General features: G+C 41.3%; 1 protein-coding gene across 1 annotated transcript in view; it reads right to left on the bottom strand.

Moving 5' to 3' along the window:
- The window catches only part of plekhg2 (pleckstrin homology domain containing, family G (with RhoGef domain) member 2), a gene marked incomplete at its 3' end in the record, with an annotated part of 33,832 nt that overhangs the window by 8,664 nt on the left and 12,498 nt on the right, over positions 1–12,670 (bottom strand). Inside the window, exons 3-4 of the mRNA XM_079887119.1 lie at positions 11,127–11,533; positions 3,095–3,195 (exon numbers count right to left, since the gene is read on the bottom strand). Of these exons, the coding sequence (XP_079743245.1) occupies positions 3,095–3,195; positions 11,127–11,533 (508 nt within the window). The remainder of the gene's footprint in view (positions 1–3,094; positions 3,196–11,126; positions 11,534–12,670) is intronic.

Raw genomic sequence — 12,670 nt, 5'->3', positions numbered from 1 at the left:
TTGAAATATAAATCTTTTGTCACATTATAAAGGCATCCTTGCTGAATAAAAGTATCAGAAAAATAATCTTACTGAGCCCAAAATTTCGAATGGTAGTATATTTGACCCTGATGTTTTTTTACACCCATTTAAGGGCACCAGAATGAGTATAGAAGGACCTAGAAAGATGTGATTACAAGTGCTAAAATAACCCTAGAACAATATGAACTGATGAGACAGTTTTAAAAGAACTATTGCAAAACACGGGAATGAGTCAGCAGTGGAATGTTTTCATCACTGCAAAATAGAGAGGACATTCCCAAGCCAGCAAAAACAGCCTGTTCTGTTGCAGTCGCTGCACAAGACAAATGCAGCATTCCAGTGCAAAGGCACAATTTACAATGCTTCACTATAACTGGACAGATGTCTGTGGGAACAAAAAAAGTCCTGTCTGCTGTCCCAGGATGCACTGCTCGCTTGGCTGCACCCTCACTTTCTGACAGGTCATGTGTGGCTCGTTCACCACAGGGGCTGGAGCTCTACCTCGGAGCCTGGCTGCTTTGGCTAAGAGGAAAAGGACATCTGTATGTGTCCTAAAGTTCTGACCGGTGCCAAAAAAGTAGACTCAACAGAATCAAGTCTGAATACAGGGGCTACATTCCACAGCGATGAGCAGAGGGCTTTTAAGAGTAAGAAAAGGCCAAGAGAGAGCCTTTGTGTGTTTAAACTAAGACAGGAGGGAAAAACAAGGTCAGTCAGTCATTTTATTTAGGCTTAACAACTAGAGAGTTACGCATGAGAGCTGATTTAAAAGGACTGTTCACAGTCGTTGTCGTTCCAAACCCGCATGCTGTTATTCTTTGTCTGAACACAATCAGAGAAATATTGAATAATTTCCAACTCCCTGTTTTCCATAAACACAAAGCTTTACAGGATGAACAGACCAAATATCAGTCATTATTCACTCGCATATGATTTTAGACCTGCAAATTTTATTTAAATGATTGTTTTGATTTGTGAGTGACCTAAATTTCAGTCTATTATCATGTAATTATAGCGTATGGTTTCAGCCTAATTGGAATATACTCCATACACTACTGTTCAAAGTTAGGTATGACTATTATTATGATTTTTTTTTTACAAAGAAATTAAAGGAGTACTTCACTTTAAAATGAAAATTACCCCATGATTTACTCACCCTCAAGCCATCCTAAATGTGTATATGACTTTCTTCTTTCAGACGAATACATTCGGAATTTTAATAAATGTCCTGGCTCTTCCAATAATTTATAATGGCAGTGAATTGCAACCAACAGATTGAAGTTCAAAAAAGTGCATCCATCCATCATAAATGAACATCCAAATGGTAGGTTAATAAATGTCCAAACGTCCAAATGGCTTCCTTCTGAAGCAAACCGATAAGTTTGTGTAAGAAAAATATTCATATTTAAAACTTTATAAAGTAAAATCTTCCAGCTAAACGAACATACGGATCTGACTTAAGTGTAAAGCACAACTTATGCAAGCAATGCAACGTACAGCTGATATTTACGCTACGCTACACTACTTCAGACGTCATAAGTTGCGCTTTAGACGCAAGTCTAGACGCATGCGCATGGTCGTTTGACCGGAAGCTAGAATTTTACTTTGTAATGTGTAAATATGTATATTTTTCGTACACAAACTTGTCGCTTTGCTTCAGAAGGCCTTTATTAACCCACCGGAGCTGTTTGGAGTTTGTTTATGATGGATGGATGCACTTTTTTGAGCTTCAATTTGTTGGTTGCAATTCACTGCGATTATAAAGCTTGGAAGAGCCAGGACATTTATTAATATAACTATGATTGTATTCGTCTGAAAGAAGAATGTCAGATACACCTAGGATGGCTTGAGGGTGAGTAAATCATGGGCTAATTTTCATTTTATTCAGCAAGGATCCATTAAATTGATCAACAATTAGAGTAAATAATGTTACAAAAGATTTATATTCCAAATAAATGCTGCTCTTTTGAACTTTCTACTTATCAAAGATATCAAAGATAAAAAATTAAAAGTATCACTGTTTCCACAAAAATATTAAGCACCACAACAGTTTTCAACATTGTAATAATAAGAAATGATTCTTGAGATCCAAATCTGCATATATCATTAATTTCTGATGGATCATGATACACAATTGCATTATATTTTTAAATTTGTAATAATATTTCACAATATTACTGTTTCTACAGTATTTTTGATCAAATAAATGCAGCCTTGGTGAACATAAGGACTTTAAAAAACATTTTTAAAAAACCTTACTGACCAAATATGACACAAGTTTTATTTATGGGTAAACTTTCCCCTTAAGAAAGGTTTTCTTAAAAAACGAATAACTCATTCTGCTCATTACATGCCAATATAATCTCAAGCAGAGGCCAAAAGCAGCTGTGATGGGAACAAATGCTCTGCCATTTTATTACAGGAACTTTTATTAAATGAGGTTGTGAGGACACCCAAGAGTTTTTAAGATTTTCTGTTTTCAACAGCCAAGCTGATTTCCCACAAGAGCTGGCAATAAGGCGGCGGGCGCCATGTTCAATTTCAACACTGCCTAATGTCATTAGGGGGTGATGTGGAGTGGAGTGGACCAAGAAAGAAAATTATGTAAAAAACGGTGTTTGAGTGGCAAGTAGCAGCGACCCACCAATTAAAAACCTCTGGGCTCAACCATGCGTACGAGTCTGAAATAAACACAGAGTGTCATTTGCAATAAACAGTGTGAAGCAGACACATAACAAGACTGACTAAATTGTTCGGTGGACCATGCATGAACTCGCAATGTAATAAACCATATGCTGCACGTCTTTTAAAAAGAGCTTAAGTTATGATGAAGGCTGAGAAAGCGTCTCATGAAGAGCATTCCAGATCGACTTCAGCAGTCAAGGGACAGTCTGCTGGAGTGTATCAGAAACGGCGAACACTCGCTCTTGGCAGACATCTGCACATTGTCCCTCACGGTGGGACAGAGCAGGACACAGGCCAGTCATTTTGTCGGAAAAAAATTCAGCAGACACCACTACCACCCAGACAGACATCTTGACCACCAGAGCTTTAAAAGGAAGAAGACACCAACCTGTTAAACTCATAGATGTCCTCAATGTTGCAGAAGAGGGAGCTGACCTCATCTGGTTTGAGAGGCAAGTCTCCACAGTCAATAATGCAGCCTAGATAGTCCTGAGAGAGAGAAACCAAGAAAGAGAGAGAAACCAAGAAAGATTGAGTTTGATGACCTCATAGAAATCATACTAGGCATTTTCACACTTTAATTTGCTTTGCTTTTTTTTTTTTTTGCGATTCACAAAACTCCTGTGAGACCTGTGAAATTAGTAAAATACCTCTATTTCATCTTTTTCCACTGTAAACACTGAGTTGATTCATAATTCATAGACTACAAAGATACTATAAATGGGTCCTTCGCAGCAGGACATGACTCTCACCCCTGAATGATCTCTCGGCACCAAAAATCGCTGTAACGTAATTACCGTGGACGTCACACTTGAGCCCCTCAGTGATCTTCAGTGTAAACATACAAAGCGGTACTGAAAAGCAAAGCATGCAACTAATATAGTGGTTATAAGGAGCCCCTCTAACAATATTTATCTTTTCTCTCTCTGCTCTTTCAACTTTGACCTTGAAGAAAGTCATAAGCTAGTCTCATGAGAAAACTGTCTCATCATCATGCCACGTAAAATACTGGCTGGTTTAGGCCGCCTGCTGAGGAAAAGAGAAGCATGGGGTCGCCAAACGTTGGTTTGGAGTGGTTGGTTAACACTGCTTTAAGGCCCGTTCACACCAAGCACGATAACTATAAAGATAACGATAAAGATAACTATATATGCGTCCACACCAACGACCGATAACGGTCTTTTTATTCTAAGCACGCGAGCGCCCGGATGATCCAGATCCATTTTAAATGCGCGAGACCTTTAAATTAGAATGGATTCTGATTGGCTGTCAGTGTTTTATCGTTTGACAGCTGGAAAAAAATCGTTCTGAAAGTGATCCCAACGATATTGTTCCTCATATCTTTATCGTTATAGTTGTGGTGTGAACTCTGTTATTCTTTAATATGGAGAACGATTTTTAGAATTATATCTTTATCGTTATCTTTATAGTTATCGTCCTTGGTGTGAACGGGCCTTTAGTCAAGCAGTTTCACTGGGTTAAAGTTTAAGGAAGTCACAGTGAAAGACTTACAACTCGCAGCTCAAATAATGAACATTTTAGAATAAATCAAAGTCCTTTTATAAAATTATGTTTAGTATTTCCGCTTTTAAATCCTCCAAAAAGTGCCTTTTTTTGTATTAGAAAAAAAGAGATTTATATTTGTATAACCCAGAATGTTTCTTTAAGAAATCTATAGCACAGCTTAATAATTAACTATCATTTCTACTAAACCAACAACCTTGTGGTAGTGAGGTTTCTGGCTTGAAGTGGTTTTCCAGCACTATAATCATCCTAATGAGGCTGTTATGAAGATACAGTACATTCTTTCCTTAATGAGGAAAATGCATTTTGTATTAAATTAGAAAGTTAATCATATTTTACAACCTCTTCTGTGTCCAACACAGGCCAAAAACCAAAACAGATCTGATGCCAATGGTCTCAGGAGTGGTTCCTGGCTGTTAAGTTGGCAGAGTTAAACAGTGCTATCTATCAACATTGTATCAGTTAGTTTATCAGTGCTTGGCCTCATTAACCCTTAATTAGCAAGCCTTGGGACCAAAACCAACAAACCATCATAGACAAACAAATTCCACCAGACTGCAACGGACTATAGTGCGGGAAAGTGCCAAGAATGGCCCCTACAATCTCCCAAGAGAAACTACAGACTCTGGAGCCAAGAAAAGAAGGCCACCAGGCAAAACAAACTAAAAAAAGATTTTAACTGAAAGTTACAGCAAATAGCTACAAATAAACATACATTTTGTGTATAGTGAGACAGTAGACTGACTTTATAAGGGGCTCTTTGTCACCCTCCTGCTTTCCCTGTGCCTCTGCATTCCTGGACTGTAAAACATGGGGTCTTTTTTCCTCTTCTGTTTGTTTCCAGAGCCACAAGGTGTCTGGGAAAGCAAACATGCTGAGGTGGGGGCAACATAAGCCAGAAAATAAGGGACTGGTGCATTCAGCACCTTTACAAGGCAGGGGGAACATGGACACTGTAATTACCCTGATTTACACACAGCAATAGGCTGGAGTGAATTCCCCTGAACGAATGGAGCTCAAGAGCGTGAACTGGAGCGCTAGATGAAGAGATGAGTGATGACACAGCTACTCAGGGAAGAGTGAAAATCCAGGAGGTGAGGGGAAATCTGAGGATTACATTGTGAGTTATGAAAGGAGAGTGTGTGAGACAAGCGGGACCAGCCACAGACAAAGGGACCATAAGTTATGTGCACATTTTCTTGGCAGATGCCGTCTTACTGAAATGACTTACTAGAGCGTACGTGAAGTGTGTTATGACAGCCAGTCTAGCAAAAAGAAAAACATAAATGTTCACATAATGTTCACATAAGACATATGGACCAGAAGAAGAGAAGAGAAGAGAAGAGAAGAGAAGAGAAGAGAAGAGAAGAGAAGAGAAGAGAAGAGAAGAGAAGAGAAGAGAAGAGAAGAGAAGAGACAGACAGACAGACAGACAGATAGACAGATAGATAGATAGATAGATGGGGGGGGGAATGGACAGACAGAGATGAAAATAAAAGAACAGAAAAGAAAAAGGAGAGACAGACAGACATAAACAGAAGAAAAGAAAAGAAGGGAGTGGACAGACAGACACAGTATAGACAGACAGATAGAACAACTGACAAAGAGGGAGAAAAAAAGAAAGAAAGAAAGAAAGAAAGAAAGAAAGAAAGAAAGAAAGAAAGAAAGAAAGAAAGAAAGATGTTATCTCTGAGAGGAAGTTTGGAAAGGTGGCAAACAATAGAGAGAGAGAGAGAGAGAGAGAGAGAGAGAGAGAGAGAGAGAGATTGTAACAGAAGTTAAACACACTCTCAGAGTCTTTGTCTGAGAAACTAGGTCAGTTTGGAGTTTGGAACAGGAGTCGGTCCCTCTCTCGTGAGCAGCCCCTCTCCATCTCTGCTTGTGCCCCAGAATGGGGGCTACAGCCAAACCCCCCTCATCCCCCAATTTCCTGTCCTATTTGGCTGAAATTCAGCTAAAACAAAACGGGAGAATCTCTCAGTCTTGCTCCCCTAAACGCTCCCCACATCAGCACACACTGGAGCTGAACCCAGTGCACCTGAATGTCACCAAACGACACTTCACAAACTAATAATATAACCCACACAAACAACAGGCAAAACACTAAGACACAGCAAAGCCGTGCAATCTGAGCTCGTTTCCAGCTAGCTTGACATCATTCTTTGTTACGCTTTCTATCAAAACCAGACGGCTCTTACTAATAGAAGCAGAGCCTGGCTAAGTATGTCTCCAATCAGACATCATACACGCATATCCCAGAGTCAGCAGTATGTCCCCAAAACCATCCACCACTCAGCCTCCATTTTGAGACCACAGATTGATAAAACAGCAACATTCCTCGGCATGATCTGCGTCTTTCAGCAACCAATTTCTGGCTATTTGATCTGAAGGCATCTTTTCATAAAGCAGCATAAGCTTGCATGCCTTCTCTTTTTATTGGCTTATGAAAAGCTCGACTTCAAATAAACCATCAGCAAAAGGGAAAAGGAGATACATTTCAGGCATTCCCCAACCTCCAGCCGATGTACCCATGATCCTCTGCAATCAATCAGTCACAGATACAAAGGATAACAGACACATACTATGCAGAATATACGCGCACACCTGTTGATGGCCGGCACTGGAAACATTTCCATGAGTTCAAAGGCTGTGTCGAGTAGACCACAAACACAATGACCTGTGACTCATGACAGACCAATTTCAACACTCTCTAGCCTCAAAGAAAAATCAGCACAAATTAAACTAAACTCACTTACCCCCAGTTTTACAAACAAGGCTTAAGCCTATGCCAGATTAAAATGCATGTTTGAGCTGCTTTAACTTTATCCAAAGTTGCTGTTTGGATTTAAATTGGCAAATACTATAATTAGATCATTATTGCAGTGATTATTATGTTTCTAGCATGTTATATGTTTGGCAACAGTTCTTCTAACCCTAATTGATGGAGTGTGTATCTTTTCATTTCTTAAACAAACATGTAGGAAGTCACATTATGGCCATATTCCAGGATGACAAAGCCAAGATTCATCAGGCTCAAACTGTGAAAGAATGGTTGGGAGGAAGCATGAAGAATAATTATTTCATCAAAAGGGGCATCAATGTATGGGCAAGATCTTGTACTGACAATGCAAGAGTCAATTCGACTCCAACACATTCCAAATACTTTCAAAGAATTTAAGGTCTGTACTCAGAGTTGCCAATTCATGTGTGAACATTATTCTTCATGCTCCCTCCTGAAGAAAGATTCTTCATGCTCCCAATCTCAGAGTCACATGATCCTTCAGAAATAATTCTAAAATGCTTATTTGCTGCTCAAGAAATATTTCTTACTATTATCAATGTTGCAAACAGTTGTGCTGCTTAACATTTTTGTGGAAACCAGGATTTCAGGACTTTTAACAGCAAAGAACAGCATTTATTTTATACAGAAATCTTTTGTAACATTATAAAATGTCTTGTTATTTTTGATCAAATTGAATGTCCTTGCTGAATAAAAGTATTACAATAAATTTAACTGTGATAAATGTGAGGAAAGCTTATGCAAATGTGCAACGACTACCAATGGGAGAGGTCAAATCGCTGCCAGCGTAAACGGGGCATAACATATTGGTGCTTATCCATGACCCCTGCTGAAGGTCACAGTGGAGGCCTGTTCTTCCAGCAACCTGTGCATGGAAATATGATGAATGTGTTGAGAAGCGCCCACAAAGAGTCTCTTATATTTACAGCAAACTCTGATTTGTGCGTGCATGCGTTTGAAATGCTGAGCAACAGCCTCCTTATTGTCCCGGATCAGGGCTGTGCATGCGGAAAGCAGCGCAGAGATGCGTTTGAACTGACAGTATGAATTTATTGTTGCTTTCATCCAGTGCCATGACCTCCTTTGCTCCACCTGAATGCGTGATGAATGGCACAACAGAATCTCACAATGATCACATTTTAAATCGCCGTTGGCACAGGGAAAGGGCTCGGCTTTCTCTGCTGTCTGTTATATGAGTCCTGGATTACATACAGGGTGGGCGGCGGGTGAAGATATGTGACGGTTGAAATGCTGATCTGGATGAGCTTCCATGACTGAGCAATCCTAGAGCTCAAAAGAATGTACCACCACCTGGGTGGGTTCGGACCAACAAAAATAATAGTATTCAGTGGGTCTTTTTCAAAGTCACCCTATATGTGTTTAACGTTTATATTATATAATAACATTTAGACATTTAAAATAAGGGTTCTTGCCCATGTAAACCATCACCATGCTAGGGCAACGCGAGTGGTTCTGAGTGGTTTCTAGACCATTGCTAGGTGCTCGCAGGAAGTGTTTTGGATGGTTTCTAGACCGTTTGATAGATATTTACTAGGTTGTTCTGGATGGTTTCTAGGGTGTTGCTAGATGCTCTCTAGGGTGTTGGGTGGTTTCTAGGCCGTTGATAGATGCTCACTAGGTTGGTCCGGGGTGGTTTGGGTGTTGCTTGATATTTACTAGGTTGTTCTGTGTGGTTTCTAGGGTGTTGCTAGATGCTCTCTAGGGTGTTGGGTGGTTTCTAGGCCGTTGATAGATGCTCACTAGGTTGGTCCGGGGTGGTTTGGGTGTTGCTTGATATTTACTAGGTTGTTCTGTGTGGTTTCTAGGGTGTTGCTAGATGCTCGCTAGGTTGTTCTGTGTGGTTTCTAGGGTGTTGCTAGATGCTGGCTAGGTTGTTCTGTGTGATTTCTAGGGTGTTGCTAGATGCTCACTAGGTTGGTCCGGGGTGGTTTGGGTGTTGCTTGATATTTACTAGATTGTTCTGTGTGGTTTCTAGGGTGTTGCTAGATGCTCACTAGGTTGGTCCGGGGTGGTTTGGGTGTTGCTTGATATTTACTAGGTTGTTCTGTGTAGTTTCTAGGGTGTTGCTAGATGCTCTCTAGGGTGTTGGGTGGTTTCTAGGCCGTTGATAGATGCTCACTAGGTTGGTCCGGGGTGGTTTGGGTGTTGCTTGATATTTACTAGGTTGTTCTGTGTGGTTTCTAGGGTGTTGCTAGATGCTCGCTAGGTTGTTCTGTGTGGTTTCTAGGGTGTTGCTAGTAGGCCTGTCACGATAACAAATTTTGCTGGATGATAAATTGTCCAAGAAATGATCGCGATAAACGATAATATTGTCGTTCTGAGACCATTTTCATTTAATATAATTATAATGGCATAATAATGCAGGTACACCTTTTCAACGATCTATAAACTTTTATTTCTAAAGAATATTAAACATTGAAAACGGAAAACATTTTAAATATCCAAAAAAATTAACAAAACAACCAAAAACAATGAAAGCAATGGACTCTTAAGTGGGTCCCACGTCTAGGACAACTGTCACCTGAAAATCCGATAACATCAGCAATTTTCTGATTTCTGTAAATAAATCTAAAACTAAATGTATATTGCAGCACAGGGTTAAGTCCATATGTACATTAACTACGATTTGAGACACATAAATGTAAATTTAATATAAAACTATTTAAATGGCGCTCTGTGGCGCGGCAGGATTTTGAACACGGTCCTGAGCCGTTGCTGGGCGCCGCGGACAGACGCCGCCGGTGTGTGTACTCTCATAGAGAATAATGTGTTCGAATTTAAAAGACGTGGCGCTGCGCGGCGCGGCGCTGAGCTGCGCGTCCGGTGTGCGACCCCCTTCATATGTGTTGGAATTTAAAAGACGTGGCGCTGCGCGGCGCGGCGCTAAGCTGCGCTGCGCGTCCGGTGTGCGACCCCCTTCAGGACCGTGCGAGAGTGGTCATCCAGTCTCTTTGGTAGAGAGAGAGAGAGACGAGGAAAACAAACAAGCATGCAAATGGAATTATCGCGGCCGGAAAAATTATCGAGCACATTTTTTTTTATCGTGCGATTAATTGACTTATCGACTATCGCGACAGGCCTAGTTGCTAGATGCTCATTAGGTTGGTCCGGGGTGGTTTGGGTGTTGCTTTATATTTACTAGGTTGTTCTGTGTGGTTTCTAGGGTGTTGCTAGATGCTCACTAGGTTGGTCCGGGGTGGTTTGGGTGTTGCTAGATGCTCGCTAGGTTGTTCTGTGTGGTTTCTAGGGTGTTGCTAGATGCTCGCTAGGTTGTTCTGTGTGGTTTTTAGGATGTTGCTAGATGCTCACTAGGTTGGTCCGGGGTGGTTTGGGTGTTGCTTGATATTTACTAGGTTGTTCTGTGTGGTTTCTAGGGTGTTGCTAGATGCTCACTAGGTTGGTCCGGGGTGGTTTGGGTGTTGCTTGATATTTACTAGGTTGTTCTGTGTGGTTTCTAGGGTGTTGCTAGATGCTCGCTAGGTTGTTCTGTGTGATTTCTAGGGTGATGCTAGATGCTCACTTGGTTGGTCCGGGGTGGTTTCTAGGCCGTTGCAAGCTGTTTGCAGGGGGTGTTTTGGATGGTTTCTAAACCGTTTGATAGATATTTACTAGGTTGTTCTGGATGGTTTCTAGGGTGTTGCTAGATGCTCGCTAGGTTGTTCTGGATGGTTTCTAGGCTGTTGCTAGGTGTACTGAGTGTTATTACTGGGTTGCTATGCAGTTTCTAGTTATCTCAGTGGTGACTTAACAGGCCAAGTCAAAAGAGCACACCTCACCTCAAGATATTTTGAAAAATGTAAATGGGTCGAAAACAGCATTGGACTTTCATTGTATGGACACATTTTTTTTCAAGAGTGTCTTCTTTTGTGTTCCAAATGCATACAGGTTTAGAACAGGATGAGTAAATAATGACAAATATTTAGGGGTATACTAGCCTTTTAAAAGGTTATAAGAAACATTATTTCAATATTGTTTTAACATTAGCTCAACATTATTCCTCAAGTTTATTTGGTTGCAAATTCCATTTTATGTTCCCACGATATGAAACATGGTAAATGGAGTGTCTGATCCTTACCTCCACAATGCTCTTGAGGTCCCTCACATAGGCCTGCTCGGTCTCCACTATCTCCAGCGCCACCCTCTCCAGGCGAGTGAGTTTGTGCAGTGGTGTTGTGGAGGCGGGGAGGGGACTGGCTCCCGTCAGCAGGGAGAGAGGAGTAAGGTCCAGGCTGATGTCTGAGCCGTTTCGTTGTGGCCCAGGGTAGACCGGCATGGCTCCGTAGGGGAGCGATGAGGAGGAAGACGACGAGTGTCCATCTTGCAGCGAGGCAGATGAGGCAGAGGAGCTGAGACTGGCACCGCGGTCACTGTCGGAGCACACCGTGTTAACAGAGGTGCAGCTCCCACGGGACGCACCGCCTGAGGAGGCCATGCGGCTCACGATCCCACTCAGCGAGGACACAGAGGAGGGGCGCTTGGCAGCTGCAGCAGAGAGAGACAGAAACAAGTTGGTGTGAGAATTCTAGTGATCACTGCATAATACAGTATTTTTGGTGATTAAAAGTAAAAAAAAATACAATGTTATGTTGCCAAGACAGCAATGTAGAGCAAATGGAGACTTTGGCTTAAATATCCTGCATCTTGAAGACCCCAGTAAACTCACATGTGTCTATTCTAGAGTTTCAGAAGAGATCTCAAAACTCTATTAAAAATTGCCAGGATACCAAAGTCTGTGTCCATGAATCAGATATTTGAATATAAACTCATTAGTATTTCTCATCAACCAGTTCTCATTCCAATTACTTTAAATGAACAGAATGAACACAAAATAAGTTTACATTTACATTTAACATATAAACAATATGCATTTTTAAAGAGTAAAGTACAAGGACAAACTATAAGTGCTTACAATGTGTTTCCTGCCAATATTTTTCTGCCTGCCTCAAAGGTGTGACTGTGCAAAACTACATCACAATGGTTTGCAGCAAACCCGCAGAGGCTGTCAATCTAACGGTGCTATGCACGCCCTGTATAGACAGGAAACAAAAATCACAACTTCCTGACTGCAATTTGCTGGACGATTAAACCTGCGAACACAGAAGTCATTCAATCAGCCGTGCCCTAAAACGACCAGAACATCTAAATCAAAACAGTGACGTTCTGCCTGAAGAGCCGTATCAAAAACTGAACACAACAGTCTGGTCGTCAAGGCAGGAGAACACAGGCCGGTACAGAGCGCTGTAAGGATTGGCATTGTTTAAAGGCTGAATGCTGGGCTGTGCTCATCACAATGGTGGCCCAGTTACAGAGCACAAGCCGGCAGAGACGAACAATCCTCCATTTCCTCTGACCTAGCAGGCAGGGCGACGCAGTCAAGTGTTACTCTCTGCACTCCCTTCCTCGCCAAGTCTGCCTATCATCCATCAAGTATTCCATCTGACCATTAGCTGGAACTGCTTGCTGCCTTTTCTCCCGTTCCCTGCATTCATAGAAGGTTTGAAAGCACTTCTGTAATATTGATTGCCTGAATGTGATTTAAACACACTCATAAAGTACATGAAGGCATGTGTTTATCTTTTGCTGGCCCCAATCCAAGATCAGCACCACTATGGCGGCAGT

The sequence above is a fragment of the Squalius cephalus genome (genome assembly GCF_949319135.1).
Source record: "Squalius cephalus genome assembly, chromosome: 11".
Taxonomy (NCBI): Eukaryota; Metazoa; Chordata; class Actinopteri; order Cypriniformes; family Leuciscidae; genus Squalius; species Squalius cephalus.
The sequence above is the reverse complement of the archived record's forward strand: the minus strand, read 5'-3'. Positions and strand labels throughout refer to the sequence as shown.